Raw genomic sequence first — 25,927 nt, 5'->3', positions numbered from 1 at the left:
TTAAAAGATCTGTTACTTTTACCAATTAACATATTATTACATTTTATTTTATGTACTCCCCTTAAGTCTTTTCCATCATCTTTATTATTATTATTATTATTCCTTAAATATTTTATGTGCTTATTTGGTTTGTATGATTATTTATATTTATTTTTATCATATACATTAGTAATTTTTTCTAATATTTTATTTGTGTAATTGTATTCTAAGAAAAAACTATTACTAATCTCTGTGTTATTTTGTTGTAATTTTGTAAAATTATCATGGTACTTTATACTCTTGTTTTTTATAATTTATCATCAAAATCACTGAATACTGCTATTTCTTTTTTTGAGTCTATTTTCATTATTTATTGTATAATGTATAGTTCTAAAAATCAGGTTTTTATATGTATTCATTTTTTATTACCATGGGTGATTAAAATTTACATGTATTTTAATACTATTCTCTGTAGAATTTCAGCCTTCAGAAAATAAAAATCTTATTAGAACACGCTGTTTCCCATGGTATATGTTGATAGCGGAGCTGAGATTTTGATAGATACAAAATAGTTGGTTTTGACGTTTTGAGATAAATAATAGAAATTCTTTTGAACTGTTTTTTCTACATGAAGGGGCCAACTTGAATATCAAACAGATTCACTTTATTATATTAATTGTTTTTTCCACTGTTGTTGCCATTTCTCTCTAATTATTGAACAGCCATCTTACTTTTTCAAAAGGAATAGTTTGAGTATTCCTATTCCAGTATTTTAATTTATATTAATTAAATGAGGTAGTAGAACTAGACCTTGTGAATTGCAGAATGTTTGATCTGTTTGATAACATTCAGGTTTTGGTCTGTAGACCCAGAAGGAACTTTTTTTTTAGAGCAGTCTGAATATTGCAAATATTATTTGTTTTAATTGATACTGAAGAATCTGGGGATCGAGCGATCCTAAATATTTTGGACTTCATTAAGTTTTTACTTGTTCATGAAGACAAAAACATGCTTTGAAAAAAATAGGTTCTAATATTGTAATAATAGAAATTTCCCTATGGAAATTTAATTTTATGGCTATGGGAATTCAGACAATGAAAAATCCTGGAACAATTGATGTTAGACCAAAAAATTTATTCCAAAATTTTATGATTGTTATTAGCAGTTTTCTCATCAGCCATATTGTTTCTGTATTATTAATCAAATTATGAAGGGCTTCCCAAGTGGAACAGGTTAGTACAGGATAGACAGGTGAAAGGTAACATAATTTACTCAATATTCAAAACATAAGCATTTTACACAGTGAAGCATTTTTCTGTTAGTTCAGTAGTTGTAAGTTTTCTTTAAACAAACAATCAAATTATGTATCTTTTCGTAATAGTAAGGATAATATGTATTCTAATAATATTGATAATTTACCCACTAAGAAAAATGCTTTTACTAACTAATCAGTAACTCTCCTGTTTCCTGAAAAACTGGAAGTTTGAAAAATTTTCTTCTTTACTGAAGAAGATCTAAAGAAAAAGAAATAAAAATTATTTTTTATTAAGTATCTCTTAGAAAATAAATTAAATAGGGATGTAAAAGGGAAGCTGAAACCAGAGAATTTGAAACTAGAAAACTGACAGTTATTTATCTTCCCCTTAGGTAGAAAGCAACTACTACAAAGATATTTTTCATCCACTCTTAAGGGCGGGAGGTCCAAAAAGTAGTCCATGTGGATTTATCCATTTAAATAAGGAAGCTGTTGCCAATTCACTCATCATTGATTCTCTCATTTCCTAAACAGCGTAAAGACTAGAATTATGCAGTTTTCCAAAGACAGTTCTTTGGAAAAATAAGCAACAATTTTTCTTTTATTAACAACCTGCAAAACGTTAAATTAAATAGAAGATTGAAAATTGTTTTTTTCTTTCTCTTTTAAACAAAACAGTTATTAGTTTGTAATTAAGAAAAGAATAAACGTAATGGAAAAATTTGAAGTATTATTTGTAGGAAGTGTGTTTTAAATTCTTAATAAAAAATCCCTCTTGCATTTAAATGTTTTTTTTTTTTTTTTTTTTTTGTCTTCAGTCATTTGACTGGTTTGATGCAGCTCTCCAAGATTCCCTATCTAGTGCTAGTCGTTTCATTTCAGTATACCCTCTACATCCTACATCCCCAACAATTTGTTTTACATACTCCAAACGTGGCCTGCCTACACAATTTTTCCCTTCTACCTGTCCTTCCAATATTAAAGCGACTATTCCAGGATGCCTTAATATGTGGCCTATAAGTCTGTCTCTTCTTTCTTCATCTATTTGCCGCAATACCTCTTCATTTGTCACTTTATCCACCCATCTGATTTTTAACATTCTCCTATAGCACCACATTTCAAAAGCTTCTAATCTTTTCTTCTCAGATACTCCGATTGTCCAAGTTTCACTTCCATATAAAGCGACACTCCAAACATACACTTTCAAAAATCTTTTCCTGACATTTAAATTAATTTTTGATGTAAACAACTTATATTTCTTACTGAAGGCTCGTTTAGCTTGTGCTATTCGGCATTTTATATCGCTCGTGCTTCGTCCATCTTTAGTAATTCTACTTCCCAAATAACAAAATTCTTCTACCTCCATAATCTTTTCTCCTCCTATTTTCACATTCAGTGGTCCATCTTTGTTATTTCTACTACATTTCATTACTTTTGTTTTGTTCTTGTTTATTTTCATGCGATAGTTCTTGCGTAGGACTTCATCTATGCCGTTCATTGTTTCTTCTAAATCCTTTTTATTCTCGGCTAGAATTACTATATCATCAGCAAATCGTAGCATCTTTATCTTTTCACCTTGTACTGTTACTCCGAATCTAAATTGTTCTTTAACATCATTAACTGCTAGTTCCATGTAAAGATTAAAAAGTAACGGAGATAGGGAACATCCTTGTCGGACTCCCTTTCTTATTAGGGCTTCTTTCTTATGTTCTTCAATTTTTATTGTTGCTGTTTGGTTCCGGTACATGTTAGCAATTGTTCTTCTATCTCTGTATTTGAACCCTAATTTTTTTAAAATGCTGAACATTTTATTCCAGTCTACGTTATCGAAAGCCTTTTCTAGGTCTATAAACGCCAAGTATGTTGGTTTGTTTTTCTTTAATCTTCCTTCTACTATTAATCTGAGGCCTAAATTTGCTTCCCTTGTCCCTATACTTTTCCTGAAACCAAATTGGTCTTCTCCTAACACTTCTTCCACTCTCCTCTCAATTCTTCTGTATAAAATTCTAGTTAAGATTTTTGATGCATGACTAGTTAAACTAATTGTTCTGTATTCTTCACATTTATCTGCCCCTGCTTTCTTTGGTATCATAACTATAACACTTTTTTTGAAGTCTGATGGGAATTCCCCATTTTCATAAATATTACACACCAGTTTGTATAATCTATCAATCGCTTCCTCACCTGCACTGCGCAGTAATTCTACAGGTATTCCGTCTATTCCAGGAGCCTTTCTGTCATTTAAATCTTTTGATGCTCTCTTAAATTCAGATCTCAGTATTGTTTCTCCCATTTCATCCTCCTCAACTTCCTCTTCTTCCTCTATAACACCATTTTCTAATTCATTTCCTCCGTATAACTCTTCAATATATTCCACCCATCTATCGACTTTACCTTTCGTATTATATATTGGTGTACCATCTTTGTTTAACACATTATTAGATTTTAATTTATGTACCCCAAAATTTTCCTTAACTTTCCTGTATGCTCCGTCTATTTTACCAATGTTCATTTCTCTTTCCACTTCTGAACACTTTTCTTTAATCCACTCTTCTTTCGCCAGTTTGCACTTCCTGTTTATAGCATTTCTTAATTTCCGATAGTTCCTTTTACTTTCTTCATCACTAGCATTCTTATATTTTCTACGTTCATCCATCAGCTGCAATATATCGTCTGAAACCCAAGGTTTTCTACCGGTTCTCTTTATTCCGCCTAAGTTTGCTTCTGCTGATTTAAGAATTTCCTTTTTAACATTCTCCCATTCTTCTTCTACATTTTCTACCTTATCTTTTTTATTCAGACCTCTTGCGATGTCCTCCTCAAAAATCTTCTTTACCTCCACTTCCTCAAGCTTCTCTAAATTCCACCGATTCATCTGACACCTTTTCTTCAGGTTTTTAAACCCCAATCTACATTTCATTATCACCAAATTATGGTCGCTATCAATGTCTGCTCCAGGGTAAGTTTTGCAGTCAACGAGTTGATTTCTAAATCTTTGCTTAACCATGATATAATCTATCTGATACCTTGCAGTATCGCCTGGCTTTTTCCAAGTGTATATTCTTCTATTATGATTTTTAAATTGAGTGTTGGCAATTACTAAATTATACTTCGTGCAAAATTCTATAAGTCGGTCCCCTCTTTCATTCCTTTTGCCCAGCCCGTATTCACCCACTATATTTCCTTCCTTGCCTTTTCCAATGCTTGCATTCCAATCTCCAACTATTATTAAATTTTCATCTCCTTTTACGTGTTTAATTGCTTCATCAATCTCTTCGTATACAAACTCTACCTCATCATCATCATGGGCGCTTGTAGGCATATAGACGTTAACAATCGTTGTCGGTTTAGGTTTTGATTTTATCCTTATTACAATGATTCTATCGCTATGCGTTTTGAAATACTCCACTCTCCTCCCTATCTTCTTGTTCATCACGAAACCTACTCCTGCCTGCCCATTATTTGACGCTGAGTTAATTACTCTAAAATCACCTGACCAAAAGTCGCCTTCCTCTTCCCACCGAACCTCACTAATTCCTACTATATCCACATTTGTCCTACCCATTTCCCTTTTTAAATTTTCTAGCCTACCAACCTTTTTCAAGCTTCTAACATTCCACGCTCCGACTCGTAGAATGTTATTTTTTAATTTTCTGGTGACCCCTTCCTTAGCAGTCCCCACCCGGAGATCCGAACGGGGGACTATTTTACCTCCGGAATATTTTACCAAGGAAGGCGCCTCCATTATTGCTATGTGAAAATGCAGAGCCACATTTTCTTGGAAAAAAAGCAGCTGTAGTTTTCCATTGCTTTCAGCTGCGCAGTACTCAGAGGACTGAGTGATGTTGATACGGCCGTTTAAGTCGTCCTGACTCACGCCCCTAACAACTACTGAAAGAGCTGCTGCCCTCTTTCAGGAATCATTCCTTAGTCTGGCTCTCAACAGATACCTCTCCGATATGGTTGCACCTTCGGTCCAGCTACTCTGTATCCCTGAGCACTCAAGCCCCCTCACCAACGGCAAGGTCTCATGATTCATAGAGGAGGATTTAAATGTTATTAATAAAAATTATGTTTTTTTTTTGTTTTCTATAATAACCATTTTTTTTTTTGTGAGTGGTTCTACTCCTAAAATTAGTTGATGTATGAAGAGCATTTTGTATTGTAAAGAGTTGTTGCTGACTAAAACACATTTTATTAGCAATAGCTGTATGTTTTCTTTTCTTTGAATTTTGAAATGAGACTAAATTTAAATTTGTATATCATTTATAAAAGTTCTATAAAGAGTTCTGCAAATTTCAGAGATTTATTGACATTTTATAATGAACACCCTGATTTTTACATGAGAAAATTGTTCCAATAGTGGTAATTATTCAGATAGAATGTTATAAAAGATGGTACGCTTATATCTTTATAAATGTACATATATGTGTGCAAGTATCTTGAATTTTACAGATATAGTTTATATATATATTTATGCATTTATTGTCTCAAAAAAAATTATTTTTTAATAAATAGGTATTATTAATTTATTGTTTTCACATATTTTAATTATTGAATAATTTTTATTAAATGCCTTTTATAAATATTAAATTTATTTAAATTTGTAAGTATACTATGCCAACAATCCTGATAAATGTATCTTTTTAATAGGTGATAATAATTATAATAAAATTAAATTATATAGCTACTTAGGTACTTTTAGACTATTGACTTAGATATTTGTGTTAAGTAAAGTAAAATATTTATTTAATTAATTATTAAAAAATAATAATTGTTAAATAATAACAATTTGTTATTGATCTCATTTAATAAATCAGTTTTATGCATATATTTTTAATAATATTATTTAAATATTAATGCAACTTTTTTCCATTGCTCGTGGGCTGTGGGGTTAAATATGATGTTATGTTATTAGAAGTTTATGGAGAAAAGTCTGGTTTGTCATGGAAGAGCAGGGGGTTAAAATCTGGTAAAAAATCTTTCTTAGACCAAAAAAGTGTTAGAGACTTGTATTACTATATTTTGGTACCATATAAAGTAGTTTTTTCCTTAGTCACCTTTTCTGTACATTCATGGCCCTCTTTTGAAGAGGCCCTCATGTCCATCTCCATTCTTTTTCTTTTCCCAATTAAACTTTTGATATCCTGATAGCTTCAATTTTCATTGACTTCATCTATAATCTATCATTTTTATTTTTTTCTAGTCTCTTTTGCATCTTCAACCGATCCCTTTAGTGCTATATTATTCAATCCTTTTTTTTCACGTGATTTGTGCCAGCCAGTTAGTTTTCATATTTTGATTTGTTCTGATTAAGCTTCTATTTCCAATAATTCTCCTTATTACTTCTTCATTCATTCGCTCCTTGTCTGTTCATTTTATGTTGTCCAATCAACTGTTTTGTCTAATTTCCTCCATGCCTACATTCCAAATGTCTCCAGCTTTTCTTTTTCTTAGTGCTTGTGTTATATGTTTGTGTACTCAAAATATAACACTTTACAAGGTAGTTCTTCAAGTCTACCTCCATCTTAGCTACATAATAATTGTATCTCTCTGTGGAATGTTTCCTTAGCTGTTGCTATTTTTGTTTTCACTTTTGTAATCTTCTGTTATCAGTACATATAAGTGTCTGCTCTGTTTTACATGTTCCTTCTTTTGTGCAGACATTTATTGACTTATTGTCTCCTATCTCCATTACTTCAGTTTTCCATTCACCGTCATTCCATATTCTGTCATATCTTCTAATTTTGAAAACATCTGTTGAATATCTGTGCTTTATCTTCTAAAAACCATGCCATTTGTAAACCTTGTGGATATTATTTTCTCTCCTCCTGTGTTAATTCTTTAATTGTTTTCTGTGCATTTTTATCAAACCATCAACGTACATATTAAACAAGGTTGGAAAATATCTTTGTTTTCTCCTCTTCCTATATTAAACCACTAAGTTTGAGCATCCTTTATTTCCACACCCATTTTATGATTTAGATAGAATTCTTAATATTCTACATTTTTAATTTGAATCTAGGCTTTTTATATTTCCATTAGTTTATCCCACTTCATATGGTTGATTACATTTTTCATATCCTGGAAACATTCACTTATTCTGTACTTTAATAAATACCTCTCACTATTAGCCCAGTTGCATCCCTTGTCTCCTTCCCTTCCTAATTTCTTATTTTTCTATAACCAATGGTCCATTTTCTTACTCGTTCTTCTGTTCAGAGGTCATAAAAGAATCTTTGCTGATGCAGAATAAAAAAAACAGTTGTTCTTAATCTTCACTCTTTACAATTTTTGAGAATTGGCATCATGATTATATTAAAGAAAGTCCTCTGACCACATTTTACTATTGTAGATTGTATTATATAGTTTTACCATCTCAATAAGGACATTTATTTAATCATTTCTATTGCAGTTCACCTATTTCTGCAGCTTTAGCATTATTTATATCTTTTATTCCTTACATAACTTAGGATTTCAGGATTCAAATCCTAAGTCGTACTTCTTATTTTCCATTTCCTCCTGTTGTATGGAAAGATGATTTGGTTTTGTGTAGATGGGTTTTATTTTTCTGTGTAATCCTATCTTTAACTAAATAATTCCTCTTTGTGTAATATTTGGCCATTTCTACTGAAGATTTCTTTAGTCTCTGTACCCTTCCTTCATTTATTCCATGTTACAGGTTTTACTTTTCTATACATTAGTTTTGCTGTTCTTTTATTTTTAGATCTTCAATTAGCCTTTGTCTTCAAGCCGTTTCTCAATTGCTTTTATGTACTCTTCTTAATTTATTATCCAATTTTCTGCAGAGCTTCTTACCTTGTTCATCTTTCCTGTTATTATATTTTCTTCTGTCTTCCATTTTTTTTTCAGTCATCTTTTTGGTAACCCATTATTTCTTTATTTTCTTCCCTTAATGTCTATTCTACTGATTTTTTGTTATGAAAGCTTTCATTTGTAGCCAGAATTCAGTTGTATTATTGCTTTTTGCATTCCTTCTTTTTAATTTCGAAATTAGTTTCTCTCCTACTACCTCCTTTCCATTTATTATATTTTTCAGTTTTTATTTTGTTTGTTGTTGTTTTTATTTTTTTCCATTCCTTTAATTTTTTCAATATTACTTTTATTTCTATTATTAGAAGTATATGATCACTGTCACTGGGTTCAGATCCTGGCTAACCAAGGAATTTGGTTAGCCATTTGGTTTTTTAATTTTATTTTTTGTTCATTGCCATTTTTCCCCCCTAAGTGTATTAACAAATTAAAAAAAATTGTTCAAAACAATTCAGTTGTACCATAAAAGTTGTTGAAAGTCAATTTTTATACTTGAAAATAAAGACAAGTTCTTCAGTGAAGCAGAAACAAATGATATGGCTGGTATATAAAAAATTACAACAGAGTACACTTTACAACAGAGAATATACCATTTTTAATATTCCACCAATCTTGACATTGGTTATTATTTTTTTCCTCCTTTTATTAGAAAAGAGTTAATTGTAGTTTATGAATTCAAGATGGTAATCTTTGGAGGTATTTAATTTTTCATTTTGTGTAATTGCTGTAATCATACACCAGCACACAATAAATGGTTATAAATGTTATCAAACAGTCTACATGTGTACATGGTTAACTGAACTATTTTACTGTATTCATGCATGGCACTACCAAAAGAATTAAAAGTAGTATAGCTTTTCCAAGCTCAATTGGCACAGAACTGATGAACAGCATAGCTATTTATCGCTGCCTAATGAACATGGGTTTTAATACTGTCTTTAATCGAGTAGTATTATTATTACTCGATTAAAGACAGTATGTATATGGTATGACTATTGTTTATTCCAGTCAATGAACAAATTCATATCTTATATTTGTGAGTTACTTATTTAATCCTGAGCTTATGTATTATTAAATTAATCATTTATTTCTTGATTAGATATGAAATAGATATGTTATACAGTATTATGCAGGCTAATCGGCTGTTACTGATTAGTGTTTAGGCCTAAATGTATTTATTTATAGTTTTGTAATTGTATAAAATATGCGAGCTAAAGACACACAAGATTGATGTCTACATGCTACGCTGTTTGTCCTCTATTCCAGGAGAGGCGAACAACCAAATACTGGCCTAGGCTGTGAGTCATATGTAAGAAAAAATTTTTTATTCAGGTTTGTGTAAATAATCAAACGATGGGTCATTCTAATCATTCAAATGAAACATTAAATCTCTATTATACAAACTGTTCCTGATTCATTCAGAGACTAACTTGGTTTTGTAAATGATTCCATTCTAATTTATACTGTATTTGCAGTTAAAACTTGGCCAGTTAATTGTGTTTATCGGAAGATTATAAGGTTATCATCCAATTGTAGTGTTCTTTGAGTTTCAGTTTTTGAAATTAGTTGAAGTCTTACGTGAAATTTTGAAAGTAATTTATTTGTGTTAAATTACTAAAATTTTGTCGGCTCTAATCTTATGATAAAATAATAAAATCAATTCAGAGTGAATTGATTTTATTATTTTGCATATTATGTCTTATTTATGTGGAAAAGAGTCACTGCCAAAGGAAAGAAAAAATTACACACAACGTTTTCAATTATATGGCAGGGGAAGCTGCAGTTGAAATGATTGTTAGTGACCCCAAAAAAGTTGTAGAATGTGTTGTGTTGCCACATGAGTCTCAAAAAGAACAGTTTAATGAATTACTGGTGAAATAGCTTCTGAAAAAAATTAATTTCTCCTTGTAAAGGAATGGGGTGCTTATATTTGCACCCCAATCTTTAGGCCATTCATCATGCATATGAAAAAATTGGCAAAAAGATCAGATTTTTAATTTGAAGTTATGACTTTCACATAATCTTATATAGTGCCATCAAAGTTAGTTGTCATTCCATTCTGAGATAGCATCCCAAAATAATTTTTTACATTTTAATGTGTTTAATTAAGAGTGGTGTTGTAAAATTTTTTTTTTACTTATTTTTTATATTCTACTTTTTAGTCTTCATAAGTTTATACTTTACAGCTGCACAAGTGCACAGGTTTGAGCGTATTTAGCAAAAGATTGGTATGTTTTGATTTTAAGGTTTTTCATTTTGTACTTTTCGTTAGGCTAAACAATTTAATTTCTGGATAACCCAGATACTGTTGATCAAGAGTGCACTTGATGGATTAAACAGTTTGTGGTTGACCTGCTGATATGTTGTAGGGTTGTTGTCTAGGGGGGGTCGAGAAAATTTTTCAGACTCCTAGGACCCGACCGTTTTTGAGATATTTGGATTTTCATCCAAAAATTCTGATCTGGTTAAAAAGTAATAAATTTTCCCAAAACTTTGGTCTACTAGCGACTGAACATTTAGCGTTATAAAAATTAGCCTAGCACTTGAAAAGTTTGTTCAACCCCCTCAACAATACTCCATTCATTCCCAGTGGTACCTTTCAGATGATAATATTTTAAAGTACCTCCGGAAATTGTTTGAAAAAAATTGTTTGGAAATTTGGGAGGGGGTGCAATGGAGTGCCACCATAATATCTTGGCAGCCGCTTGCCTGATTTTCACAATTCAAACAGCATATGTATTAGCAGGTCAAGCCCTAATTGTTTAATGCATCAGATACACTCTTTATCAACCGGATCTTGGTTATTCAGTAATTAAATCGTTTACTTTTGATTACACTCACCCACTGTAAAATGTATCGATCCAATCTTTTGCTAAATATGCTCAAAACTGTGTGCTAGCACAGTTGTAAAATATAAAATTATGAAGACTGAAAAGTAGAAAATAAAAAATATGTAAAAAAAAATTTAAAACATTACTCTTAAATTAAATGCATTAAAAGGTAAAAAATAATTTTAGGACTGTACCTCAGAGTGGATTTGACAAGCTTTCACGGTGAAATGTAAGATATGTAAAAGTCATAGCTTCAAATTAAAAATTTGATCTCTTTGCCAATTTTTTCATATGCGTGAAGAATGGCCTAAAGAGTGTTCATGTTTGCACCCACTCTTATATATTTATATTTTTTTATAGAAATATAATACTAAAACCATTTTAAAAATGTGTGATGTGAATTTGTTTATTGAGTGGAATAAATATTAGTATTAAAAAATACTAAAAAAAAAAATATATATATATATATATATACCGTAAATTAGTATAAAAAGATTAATTAAATTAAAAGATTACTATAAGATAAAAAAGATTTTATACCGTTATGTATATTGTCTTCCATGAATAGCATATTATAGCCCCATGCTAGCTAGGCAACCATCGCCTAGATCAGATCTGTGCCAATTTGGCTTTGACAAGCTATAAATATAATTACTGATTAGTAGCGCAGTACATTAAAAGTTTATTTACAAATTTATTTAAAATTTAATTTTTATTTGACGTATAGATGATTTAGTTATGCTAATATTGGTTAATCTTGCATTTATCTGGCTCATAATGTCTGGTTATTAGTGAATAATATATCTGTTCTGTTAACATTTTTGTCAGTAGTGTCCATAGAAGTAAATTTACATTTTTTATGCTTATAGGAGTGTGAAATAGCAGACCGTGCTATAAGATCAGATTTATTGTCAATGGAACGTCTTCTTGTGCATACTATATATGTTCGAACTAAAAGCCGTCTTTCTGATCTGAAAACAGAATTACAGACTATGCTGAAGGATGCTGAATGTAAGAGTGCTTTTAAAATTGTTAACTAAAAATATTTTTCATTTATTATCTTAATTATTGATGTAAGGCAACTTCATAATAAAGTGATGTTCTACTAGAATGAAGTAGTTTTTTTTTTTGCCTGATATAAGTCGTAAAATTCATTTGAAAAAAAAAAAAATTTTTTTTGTTATTTTATGTATATTCATACTTTGAATGTATTATTATTATTTCATTTTTATAAACAGTTGATTTATGAATTATTTTATCTTTGATTATTATTAGTAGTGCAATAAAGCAGTAATGCAAAGCAGTATAAGCAGTATTGCAATATTTTTGCAGTTCATGTTTCTTTATTATTATTACTTAATGTTAAGAAGTCAATCGAATAAATGTTTTGTCATCAGCTAGATAGCCCCACATGTTTGTTCAATATAGGTATAACATTACCTTTGTACTTGATTGAACATTTTTGTTTTTTCCATTAATTTCACAGGTGCACTTTCTGTTCCACCTCATTAGTCTATTCCAGAAGCATCGCATGATGTTAATGAATCATTATATCTCTTCTATATATTAGTCAGCTTGATTACCATGTTAATATCCTTGTATTACCATGGCTAAAGTTAGAGTTTGTTAAATTTTATTTTAATAAGATTCAAAATAGGTGTAATGAAGATCTTGTGTCATTTATTTTAAGTGCTCTTATTGTTACATATTTAGGCTGCTAATGTTTATATATTTTACAAATTATTTTAATATATTTATACAAATACTATTTTGTAAATTACTACTTTTAAAATGAATTGTATGACTGTTGTTAATATTATTTCTAGCTTCTGTATTGTAAGTGGACAAGTGTGTTTAATTTAGTTTAGTGTAATACTTATTCCTCCAGGTTGGTCTGTTGGTGGTAAACTCATCATCACAAATCCCCTGATTTCGAAATTGAGAGTTTTAAGGTTCAAATCCTAGTAAAAGCAATTGCTTTTATACGGATTTGAATACTAGATCATGGATATTGGTGTTCTTTGGCGGTTGGGTTTCAATTAACCAGACATCTCACCGGAAGTGGTTTACTTGAGACTGTACAAGACTTACACTTCATTCATACATATTGTCTTCATTCATCCTCTGAAGTAATAACTTACGGTGGTTCAGGAGGCTAAACAGAAAAAGTGAGAGTTAATACTTATGTTTTTTTTTTTGTAATATAAATTATTTTATATAGCTTACACATGTTAGTTATTGGAAGGTGAAATACTTAAATAGCTCCATTATTTGTTTTAGGTCAATTACAAGGATCTCCAGCTATTTTATCTGTTGGAATTTTGCAACCTTGTTTACGTGCTGAACAGTTGCTAGTGACTGTAGATACACATACAGGAATGCTACAGTGTCATGTGCCTCAGTATGATCCACCACTTATTCCAGAACTTCAGGCTGCACTAAATGGAGATCATACTCGTCTTACTACTCTCATATCTGAACTAAGGTACATCACTTATCTCTGAGAAGTTTTAACCTTTTATAGTTTTATAACCTTAACAGTGTGGAGCAGTTGACAATTTTAAACAAATCGTAATACTAGTATGAGGAGTAGTAGGAAAATATTCTATAGACAAAATGTATTGTATATTGAATGTTAAAGTCTGATGTTTCTTAACTTTTTAAGTTTTAAAATCCCGTCTTACTATTATTTTATGCTTTGGGAGCTTTAAGAGAGCAGATTATGAAAATAATGTGGCTAAAATTGTTTGCATTTTACCATACCGTTTTAGTTGCACTTTCAGTATTAAACTGGTTTTTAACTGGTGTTATCAGTCAAATATTTCAAGTATTTTATTGCTTGCTTATTTATTTTCTTTATTTTTCTATTATTGGTATAAATGAAATTAGGTTGATTTTTATTTATATCCATGTAAATAAAATATTATTCTTATGTAAAAGTAAAGGACCAGCTAAAAAAATACAAGTAAACTTTTTTTTTTTTTTTTTTTTTGTCTTCAGTCATTTGACTGGTTTGATGCAGCTTTCCAAGATTCCTTATCTAGTGCTAGTCGTTACATTTCAGTATACCCTCTACATCCTACATCCCCAACAATTTGTTTTACATACTCCAAACGTGGCCTGCCTACACAATTTTTCCCTTCTACCTGTCCTTCCAATATTAAAGTGACTATTCCAGGATGCCTTAGTATGTGGCCTATAAGTCTGTCTCTTCTTTTAACTATATTTTTCCAAATGCTACTTTCTTCATCTATTTGCCGCAATACCTCTTCATTTGTCACTTTATCCACCCATCTGATTTTTAACATTCTCCTATAGCACCACATTTCAAAAGCTTCTAATCTTTTCTTCTCAGATACTCCGATTGTCCAAGTTTCACTTCCATATAAAGCGACACTCCAAACATACACTTTCAAAAATCTTTTCCTGACATTTAAATTCATTTTTGATGTAAACAAATTATATTTCTTACTGAAGGCTCGTTTAGCTTGTGCTATTCGGCATTTTATATCGCTCCTGCTTCGTCCATCTTTAGTAATTTTACTTCCCAAATAACAAAATTCTTCTACCTCCATAATCTTTTCTCCTCCTATTTTCACATTCAGTGGTCCATCTTTGTTATTTCTACTACATTTCATTACTTTTGTTTTGTTCTTGTTTATTTTCATGCTATAGTTTTTGCGTAGGACTTCATTGTTTTGTTCTTGTTTATTTTCATGCGATAGTTTTTGTGTAGGACTTCATCTATGCCGTTCATTGTTTCTTCTAAATCCTTTTTACTCTCGGCTAGAATTACTATATCATCAGCAAATCGTAGCATCTTTATCTTTTCACCTTGTACTGTTACTCCGAATCTAAATTGTTCTTTAACATCATTAACTGGTAGTTCCATGTAAAGATTAAAAAGTAACGGCGATAGGGAACATCCTTGTCGGACTCCCTTTCTTATTACGGCTTCTTTCTTATGTTCTTCAGTTGTTACTGTTGCTGTTTGGTTCCTGTACATGTTAGCAATTGTTCTTCTATCTCTGTATTTAAACCCTAATTTTTTTAAAATGCTGAACATTTTATTCCAGTCTACGTTATCGAAAGCCTTTTCTAGGTCTATAAACGCCAAGTATGTCGGTTTGTTTTTCTTTAATCTTCCTTCTACTATTAATCTGAGGCCTAAAATTGCTTCCCTTGTCCCTATACTTTTCCTGAAACCAAATTGATCTTCTCCTAACACTTCTTCCACTCTCCTCTCAATTCTTCTGTATAAAATTCTAGTTAAGATTTTTGATGCATGACTAGTTAAACTAATTGTTCTGTATTCTTCACATTTATCTGCCCCTGCTTTCTTTGGTATCATAACTATAACACTTTTTTTGAAGTCTGATGGAAATTCCCCATTTTCATAAATATTACACACCAGTTTGTATAATCTATCAATCGCTTCCTCACCTGCACTGCGCAGTAATTCTACAGGTATTCCGTCTATTCCAGGAGCCTTTCTGCCATTTAAATCTTTTAATGCTCTCTTAAATTCAGATCTCAGTATTGTTTCTCCCATTTCATCCTCCTCAACTTCCTCTTCTTCCTCTATAACACCATTTTCTAATTCATTTCCTCCGTATAACTCTTCAATATATTCCACCCATCTATCGACTTTACCTTTCGTATTATATATTGGTGTACCATCTTTGTTTAACACATTATTAGATGTTAATTTATGTACCCCAAAATTTTCCTTAACTTTCCTGTATGCTCCGTCTATTTTACCAATGTTCATTTCTCTTTCCACTTCTGAGCACTTTTCTTTAATCCACTCTTCTTTCGCCAGTTTGCACTTCCTGTTTATAGCATTTCTTAATTGCCGATAGTTCCTTTTACTTTCTTCATCACTAGCATTCTTATATTTTCTACGTTGATCCATCAGCTGCAATATATCGTCTGAAACCCAAGGTTTTCTACCAGTTCTCTTTATTCCGCCTAAGTTTGCTTCTGCTGATTTAAGAATTTCCTTTGTAAACATTCTCCCATTCTTCTTCTACATTTTCTACCTTATCTTTTTTACTCAGACCTTTTGCGATGTCCTCCTCAAAAATCTTCTTTACCTCCTCTTCCTCAAGGTTCTCTAAATTCCACCGATTCATCTGACACCTTTTCTTCAGGTTTTTAAACCCCAATCTACATTTCATTATCACCAAATTATGGTCGCTATCAATGTCTGCTCCAGGGTAAGTTTTGCAGTCAACGAGTTGATTTCTAAATCTTTGCTTAACCATGATATAATCTATCTGATACCTTGCAGTATCGCCTGGCTTTTTCCAAGCGTATATTCTTCTATTATGATTTTTAAATTGGGTGTTGGCAATTACTAAATTATACTTCGTGCAAAACTCTATAAGTCGGTCCCCTCTTTCATTCCTTTTGCCCAGCCCGTATTCACCCACTATATTTCCTTCCTTGCCTTCTCCAATGCTTGCATTCCAATCTCCAACTATTATTAAATTTTCATCTCTTTTTACGTGTTTGATTGCTTCATCAATCTCTTTGTATACACACTCTACCTCATCATCATCATGGGCGCTTGTAGGCATATAGACGTTAACAATCGTTGTCGGTTTAGGTTTTGATTTTATCCTTATTACAATGATTCTATCGCTATGTGTTTTGAAATACTCCACTCTCCTCCCTATCTTCTTGTTCATCATGAAACCTACTCCTGCCTGCCTATTTGACGCTGAGTTAATTACTCTAAAATCACCTGACCAAAAGTCGCCTTCCTCTTCCCACCGAACCTCACTAATTCCTACTATATCCACATTTGTCCTACCCATTTCCTTTTTTAAATTTTCTAGCCTACCAACCTTTTTTAAGCTTCTAACATTCCACGCTCCGACTCGTAGAATGTTATTTTTTAATTTTCTGGTGACCCCTTCCTTAGTAGTCCCCACCCCGAGATCCGAACGGGGGACTATTTTACCTCCAGAATATTTTACCAAGGAAGGCGCCTCCATTATTGCTATGTGAAAATGCAGAGAGCCACATTTTCTTGGAAAAAAAGCAGCTGTAGTTTTCCATTGCTTTCAGCTGCGCAGTACTCAGAGGACTGAGTGATGTTGATACGGCCTTTAAGTCGTCCTGACGAAAAAAAAGAGGACATAGATCCTTCCTTTCAAATGGTACCAAAATATAAACAGCAATATATATGATTGATATAGTGAAATATTATAAACAGATATAATTAAACAAGTTCGCAACAAACTTGTTTTCAGCTGCTATGCAACCATAGTTCTCTCGCGTTACTGAACGAGAGAGAGCTACTTTGGACTTTCTTGGTGCTAAGTCCCAACACCCTGGAGTTACGGCAGGCGACTTTGAACAGTTTTTTTTTAATATGAAAAGGATGATCCTTTCAATTTATGTTTGTCCACACCATCCAAGACCATTGTATTACTGTCACTGGGATAGGAGAGGCTGGGAGACAGGGTACTGCATCCCTTTTATTTGACAAGCTTTTCATCAGGATCATGGACATTAATATAATGATCCATGGTCACATCGGTAAGATTGCTAAGTGAGAACTGAAGCAGGCTGATGTGGAACTGGGAAGGCTCATGACTCAGCTAGCTCCACTTAAGAGGAATCTGGGAGATACCGGCCGTATGAATAGATCACGTCCATGTACGTTACAAGAATGAAAAAAGGTTGATGTTTCAGATGTTAGTACTCTGCTCAAGGGAGTTCCTGATGATGAGGTTGCTCAGCTAGTGTCAAGGAGATGGCCCTTGGAGCTACTTGTCGTGACCACTGAAATTAAAAGCGTCTATGTTCTCTGTCAATGACGGAAACATTGTTCTGATCCATCATTTAGCAATTGGTGACACCAGGTACGCCAAGAGGGTCAAGGAGAAGTCCCAATACCTTGACACCCCTCAAAATAGGTTAATTATATCCCAGCTCCTCAAAATAGGGAAGGTTAAGTCAGGGGGACACCTCATTAGGAAGAACAACAATGGGTCCTGATGGATGATGACCTCAGTTTAGATCATTGTTCTACTTACGTAGTTGTAAATTCAGCAGAGAGCAAAGGGCCAGCCACACTCACTGAGTTAGGGAGGGAGCTGATATCACCTCCCTCTGGAAATGAGCGAGATTCTTTCCCTTAGGAGAAGGACAAATAAAATGTGATCCACATCCATCTGAGAGGTGAGGCTAAGGTGGCGGAATCTCTGATTTCGTGTAGCAAGGACTGATGTTTCTTTCTGTGGCAGGACAGATAGAAGGGTCATTGTCTATATCAAGGACAGTATAACAGACTGACCTTAAGCAGATCCAAAAAAGGATGTTTCTATGAGTCTGTTTGAGTTATAAAACTGTCTCCTCTGATGCAGTGTTCATTATCACGAGTAGCTGCCAAAGTTTAGGGACGACTGTTACCAGGAGGGGATATAAGGCATCGTCTTAGATTTTTCTTCTAGATACAGTGATAGCACTCCAAATGGGATGTAGCTAACAAGGAAAGATACAGGCTAATCAAATGTGTTGCGCAATAGGTTATTAGGGGATTTGGAGAGATATCAAATATTTATGAAAGACGTTAGTGACATTCAACTCTTAATGTAATAAAACTTTTAAAAGATTCACCAAAACCTAGAATCTTATACCACGTAATTTATTTCACTGTCAAATCAATACCTTCATTGTTAAATGGCTGAAAACATGTTGAAGAGAAAGTAATGTTTGCCTGATTATATCTTGAATATATAATAAAAAATAATATAATAAAACTGATTTAAAATGAATCATACCTTGCTCTATCTAATTTAACACATTTGAGAGGTCCTTTTGCCACAACAGTTGCAGCTCTTGGACGGTCCAACAGCAAAGCTATTTCACCAAAATAATCTGAAGGTCCTTAAGTAAACTTAAATCAATTAATCATTCAAAACAGATATTTCAATGAGCAATTTAACTAACAGGTTAAAATTGGTTGCTAAATAGGAAACCAACTTGGCGAACAATCATGTCACAGCTGAATGACTGGCTTAAAATAAACCATCACATCATAATTGATTATGAATGGCTTTTTAGTTAATATTGTCAAACTTTAAAAATCCTTTAAAAAAAATTCTAAAACATTAAATTATCTGAAAAGTATTTTATTTCATGTTGTTTATTTATTAATAAATGTGAGTATGATAATGTTGGTATATTTAATCAGAATGCTAATGACTATAAGAGGAAGATTGTATAAATTCTGCACTGTCATGTCTTATAAAGACTATAATTATTGATTTTAATTATATGGTTATATTTCCATGTGTAATTACAAATCAGATCAATTTTATATACAACATGAATATCAACGGCAGCTGTACACCAATTGTTTGGCAGACATTTTATTTAGAGAAATGGCAATATATAGTCTTCAAGATCCCCTGACGTATGATTTGCAAGTTTTCATGCTGTTGAGACCCCTTAAAAACATGGTTATGCAGTTGACTTACTTCACTGAAAGAAATTAAAAGACAGGATCCAAGTGGAGATCACCAAAATTGCTTTTCAGATGTTGTATCAAACATGCAGAATATCACTAAGAAATTGAGATCACCTTCAAGAAATTGAGATCACGAGGCTTGAGATCACCTTCAAGATGTAACCAGTATAATCAATCTTCAAGAAATAAATTTGGGAGTGTGTCTTAAATGGCGTATTTGTACTAGTATATTTCATGAAAAAATTGAACTGTTATATCTTTTTATTGTAGGATTAGAAATTAAATTTTTTACAGAATGATATCATTGGTGGCATGAATTGTTTTCATAATTGTTATCATTGAATGGACAGATAGGCAGAGTACTTGCTTGCTATCAATTTAAATTCATAAAGCTGGTAATATTGTAAACATGTTCTTAAGTTGATTAAGAAAAACTTTACTCTTACTGTTGCGCTTCTTTATAAATGACAAGCAATATTGTGTTTATATTAATACAAATTATGTTATTATAATTCTATTATTGTTAACAGTTACTTTGTTATTATGAAAGCTTTCTTCATTTGGATTTGTGATTTATATGTACTAATTTATCGTATTTACACATGTGTGAATTTTTCTAAGTAAGTAAATAAATTTATATTTACTTTATTAATATTTTTTAGAGGCATCTAAAATCATATTATATATTTAACTCAGAAAGAGCTTCTCTGTCAAGATTTTGTGGAGGAAAAATAATCACTTAAGGTTAAAATTATTTTTGTTTTTTTGTTCAACTTCAAAGTTTAAACACTTTTGAACACTAAAAGCATCTAATCTAATTCTTTTCAAGATTCTGGATGACAATGAGAAGATGTGAGAAGACTCTGCAGCATCTTCCAGCTACATCACATGAACGACTACCATTACTTCACCATCCAGATCATCCTATGTCTAAAATTGGTCGTCACAGAATGTTTGTGCGCTTGCATCGACATCCAAATGTTATATTGGTTAGCTTGTCACTTATTTTGTTTATTCATAAGTAAATTTACTAGTATTTTGTTTATGAGATATGTTTGTAAATACAAACATATACCATAAGTGTTACATTTAGATGTAGTTGTAAAACGACTTTTTCCTGTGCTTTAAATATTTGAAAAGTTTGATATAATTAGTTGTTAGAGATGTTTTGCTTATTTGTGAATAGTTAGTAATCATTAAAATGATTTTACTCATGCATTTTTATTAGTGGTTCTGCATTCTCTCTTTATCTATGGAGGAATGCACTACTGTGAGATCAAAAACGATTGTACATTTTTTGGTAGTATTTTATTATTTTAATCCACTGTAATCCCTAACATAATTAACATTATAAAACTAAAAGTAATTATAATTACAAAAACTAAATCATATAAAAAAAATAATAATAAAACTTATAGTCCTACATATGTTTGTGAAAAATACAAAAATGAACTACAATACATATAAAATAAATAAAAAAATAATCAAAAGAAAGGTTGTTCGAATTTTGTCAATATAAGTAATATCCACAACAATTTCATAAAAACGAGGAATATATTGCAGTCAGTTACAAGGGATGATTAGAAAGTAAGTTACACCCCCTCTATGAAACAAACACATATTTATGACAATTTTTTTTTTTTTTATTGATTAAAATACATATTAATAATTTAATGTTAGAAGCTTAAAAAAGGTTGGTAGGCTAGAGAATTTAAAAAGGGAAATGGGTAGGACAAATGTGGATATAGTAGGAATTAGTGAGGTTCGGTGGGAAGAGGAAGGCGACTTTTGGTCAGGTGATTTTAGAGTAATTAACTCAGCGTCAAATAGGCAGGCAGGAGTAGGTTTCATGATGAACAAGAAGATAGGGAGGAGAGTGGAGTATTTCAAAACACATAGCGATAGAATCATTGTAATAAGGATAAAATCAAAACCTAAACCGACAACGATTGTTAACGTCTATATGCCTACAAGCGCCCATGATGATGATGAGGTAGAGTGTGTATACAAAGAGATTGATGAAGCAATCAAACACGTAAAAAGAGATGAAAATTTAATAATAGTTGGAGATTGGAATGCAAGCATTGGAGAAGGCAAGGAAGGAAATATAGTGGGTGAATACGGGCTGGGCAAAAGGAATGAAAGAGGGGACCGACTTATAGAGTTTTGCACGAAGTATAATTTAGTAATTGCCAACACCCAATTTAAAAATCATAATAGAAGAATATACGCTTGGAAAAAGCCAGGCGATACTGCAAGGTATCAGATAGATTATATCATGGTTAAGCAAAGATTTAGAAATCAACTCGTTGACTGCAAAACTTACCCTGGAGCAGACATTGATAGCGACCATAATTTGGTGATAATGAAATGTAGATTGGGGTTTAAAAACCTGAAGAAAAGGTGTCAGATGAATCGGTGGAATTTAGAGAACCTTGAGGAAGAGGAGGTAAAGAAGATTTTTGAGGAGGACATCGCAAAAGGTCTGAGTAAAAAAGATAAGGTAGAAAATGTAGAAGAAGAATGGGAGAATGTTTACAAAGGAAATTCTTAAATCAGCAGAAGCAAACTTAGGCGGAATAAAGAGAACTGGTAGAAAACCTTGGGTTTCAGACGATATATTGCAGCTGATGGATCAACGTAGAAAATATAAGAATGCTAGTGATGAAGAAAGTAAAAGGAACTATCGGCAATTAAGAAATGCTATAAACAGGAAGTGCAAACTGGCGAAAGAAGAGTGGATTAAAGAAAAGTGCTCAGAAGTGGAAAGAGAAATGAACATTGGTAAAATAGACGGAGCATACAGGAAAGTTAAGGAAAATTTTGGGGTACATAAATTAACATCTAATAATGTGTTAAACAAAGATGGTACACCAATATATAATACGAAAGGTAAAGTCGATAGATGGGTGGAATATATTGAAGAGTTATACGGAGGAAATGAATTAGAAAATGGTGTTATAGAGGAAGAAGAGGAAGTTGAGGAGGATGAAATGGGAGAAACAATACTGAGATCTGAATTTAAGAGAGCATTAAAAGATTTAAATGGCAGAAAGGCTCCTGGAATAGACGGAATACCTGTAGAATTACTGCGCAGTGCAGGTGAGGAAGCGATTGATAGATTATACAAACTGGTGTGTAATATTTATGAAAATGGGGAATTCCCATCAGACTTCAAAAAAAGTGTTATAGTTATGATACCAAAGAAAGCAGGGGCAGATAAATGTGAAGAATACAGAACAATTAGTTTAACTAGTCATGCATCAAAAATCTTAACTGGAATTTTATACAGAAGAATTGAGAGGAGAGTGGAAGAAGTGTTAGGAGAAGACCAATTTGGTTTCAGGAAAAGTATAGGGACAAGGGAAGCAAATTTAGGCCTCAGATTAATAGTAGAAGGAAGATTAAAGAAAAACAAACCAACATACTTGGCGTTTATAGACCTAGAAAAGGCTTTCGATAACGTAGACTGGAATAAAATGTTCAGCATTTTAAAAAAATTAGGGTTCAAATACAGAGATAGAAGAACAATTGCTAACATGTACCGGAACCAAACAGCAACAATAAAAATTGAAGAACAGAAGAAAGAAGCCCTAATAAGAAAGGGAGTCCGACAAGGATGTTCCCTATCTCCGTTACTTTTTAATCTTTACATGGAACTAGCAGTTAATGATGTTAAAGAACAATTTAGATTCGGAGTAACAGTACAAGGTGAAAAGATAAAGATGCTACGATTTGCTGATGATATAGTAATTCTAGCCGAGAATAAAAAGGATTTAGAAGAAACAATGAACGGCATAGATGAAGTCCTACGCAAGAACTATCGCATGAAAATAAACAAGAACAAAACAAAAGTAATGAAATGTAGTAGAAATAACAAAGATGGACCACTGAATGTGAAAATAGGAGGAGAAAAGATTATGGAGGTAGAAGAATTTTGTTATTTGGGAAGTAGAATTACTAAAGATGGACGAAGCACGAGCGATATAAAATGCCGAATAGCACAAGCTAAACGAGCCTTCAGTAAGAAATATAAGTTGTTTACATCAAAAATTAATTTAAATGTCAGGAAAAGATTTTTGAAAGTGTATGTTTGGAGTGTCGCTTTATATGGAAGTGAAACTTGGACAATCGGAGTATCTGAGAAGAAAAGATTAGAAGCTTTTGAAATGTGGTGCTATAGGAGAATGTTAAAAATCAGATGGGTGGATAAAGTGACAAATGAGGAGGTATTGCGGCAAATAGATGAAGAAAGAAGCATTTGGAAAAATATAGTTAAAAGAAGAGACAGACTTATAGGCCACATACTAAGGCACCCTGGAATAGTCGCTTTAATTTTGGAAGGACAGGTAGAAGGGAAAAATTGTGTAGCCAGGCCACGTTTGGAATATGTAAAACAAATTGTTAGGGATGTAGGATGTAGAGGGTATACTGAAATGAAACGACTAGCACTAAATAGGGAATCTTGGAGAGCTGCATCAAACCAGTCAAATGACTGAAGACAAAAACAAACATTAATAATTTGTAAAATTAATAATAATTTTTTATTTATTTTTTGACACTTGCCAAGTTTTTCTTTTCCTAAGAAAAGAATCACAGAATCATTTTGAAAATGTAGATTATTAAATAAATAGAAATAGAAGAAAGAAGTATTTTAAAGCACAGATAAATTTTTCTCATAAAACTATGTAATAATATCACTAAATACACATATTATTTTTGATTTTTCAAGTAGCTTTCATAAAATTGGATCAAATCCTTTAACTGATAAAGATTTCTAAGCTTTTAACGATGGAAGGCACAGTTAACAGTTTTGAATGCTGTGGTTTGATTTCAAGTACATGACCACTGTTATCCAAAATTGGCTGAGGTTGATTACAATAGAATATTTCATATGCCAATTTGATGCATTTCTATATGAAAAAATCCTTTTTACAATAATTAAAACCCTTTTACTATGATAATATAGGCAGGCTTTTGGCTTTTCTTGCATTTATTATTTATTTTGCCCCTTTGTGCGCCCCCCCCCCCCCCACCATGTAGGTAAGACAATTTAGGATAGTTTATGTTACTTTCAGACCGAAGACCTGTTACTACCCAAAAGTTCATTGAACTTGGTTGCATCTGTAAAGCTACAGAGGGGAACAATCATGCATAACAATTAAACATTACCACTCCTCCTACGGACATAGTGGGTAATAAATGATGTTTGATGTTGGTTTTTAGAGGATAGTGTTTTCTGCTGAATAATTTAGCATGGGTCCAGCCTGTAGCAATAAACAATTTGAATTTATTGAATAAACAATAATGAATTTATTTTTAAACAGCTGCTAATTATTTATAAATGTTCTTTTAATTTAATCATTGTTTGTTTATTTCTTATTAAGTTGTACTTTTTACAAACTTCGTAGTAATTTTTCTTATTTGAATGTATAGTTCTAATTAAAATATTAAGTCTTGATGAGGTAACATGAATGAAAAAAGTAGATAATTAGATGTTAGCTTTGAACCTAATGGATCATTTTATTTGATTCTTAATTTTTTTAATAATTAATACATTGGAGATTACATGAAATTGGCATAATTATAATTTTTTTATAGCATAATAACTTTCAAAATTATTTGTTTTTTTCAAAATGTTCTGCATTAAAATTTACAATTTTAAATATGTGCATTTACTAAAATTTTAAAATTAAACTTAATACGTATTGGCATAAAATCATATATTGAATCTTAAAAAATTATAAATGATTTAAATGATCCTGATTATTAGATCAAATATTGTGATTACTTTTCTTTTTATTGAATGTATTATTATTTGTTGTTTTCAGATAGTTGAATTAAAAGAAAAGGAAAGCTCACCATGTGAGATAGAATGTCTTTTCTATTTAGCTGTAGTGAAACATTCGTCTATTGAAGATGATCCACATGATGATTCCATTGAAGCTGAAATACCAAAGATGTACCTGAAAGTACTCACTCTAATTGAGTTTGATACGTTTGTCACGACTCATGGTCCTTTTACATCAGTAGATGGTAAATATTTGTTAAGATTTCTTTCTATTTATTAGGATGTTTTTTTAATACATCTACAAAGATAAGCATTTATTTTAAATTGTCTTCTAGTGAGATAAACTAAACTATCTAAACTACAGTTAATTTGTTTATTTATTTTTTAAATTATATGAGAGGGTGCCAATAAATATGTTGTATTTGTTCATAATTTTTTGATTAAGAAATATTTTCATCTAAGGCATTTATAACATTGCTTGTATATCCTTGTGAAAGATATATCATTGCAAAAACTTGGATGATGGAGTAAAATATAATAAACCAAATAACATGGTGTATTAATTGCAAGTAGCTTGGAAATAGCAAGTTTGCCTAGAAACTTGCTTTTTATGGTTACAAAAGTAAAATTCAACACAAATTCATTCCATTTTATTAAAATACATAATTAAAATACAGTTTCATATCAATTATTGCAGAATCCAGTTATTTACATTAATAATATTCAAAATGGTTTGAGAGTGCAAAATACAT

At 31.7% G+C, this 25,927-nt stretch overlaps 1 protein-coding gene across 3 annotated transcripts in view; it reads left to right on the top strand.

Moving 5' to 3' along the window:
• Positions 1–25,927, top strand: part of MED14 (mediator complex subunit 14) — a 130,384-nt gene that overhangs the window by 42,632 nt on the left and 61,825 nt on the right. For all 3 annotated transcript variants that reach the window (XM_075360179.1, XM_075360170.1, XM_075360159.1), the window contains exons 10-13: positions 11,769–11,910; positions 13,180–13,384; positions 20,214–20,373; positions 25,216–25,420. In XM_075360179.1, coding sequence (XP_075216294.1) covers positions 11,769–11,910; positions 13,180–13,384; positions 20,214–20,373; positions 25,216–25,420 — 712 coding nt within the window. The remainder of the gene's footprint in view (positions 1–11,768; positions 11,911–13,179; positions 13,385–20,213; positions 20,374–25,215; positions 25,421–25,927) is intronic.

The sequence above is a fragment of the Lycorma delicatula genome, chromosome 1 (genome assembly GCF_047948215.1).
Source record: "Lycorma delicatula isolate Av1 chromosome 1, ASM4794821v1, whole genome shotgun sequence".
Taxonomy (NCBI): domain Eukaryota; kingdom Metazoa; phylum Arthropoda; class Insecta; order Hemiptera; family Fulgoridae; genus Lycorma; species Lycorma delicatula.
The sequence above is the reverse complement of the archived record's forward strand: the minus strand, read 5'-3'. Positions and strand labels throughout refer to the sequence as shown.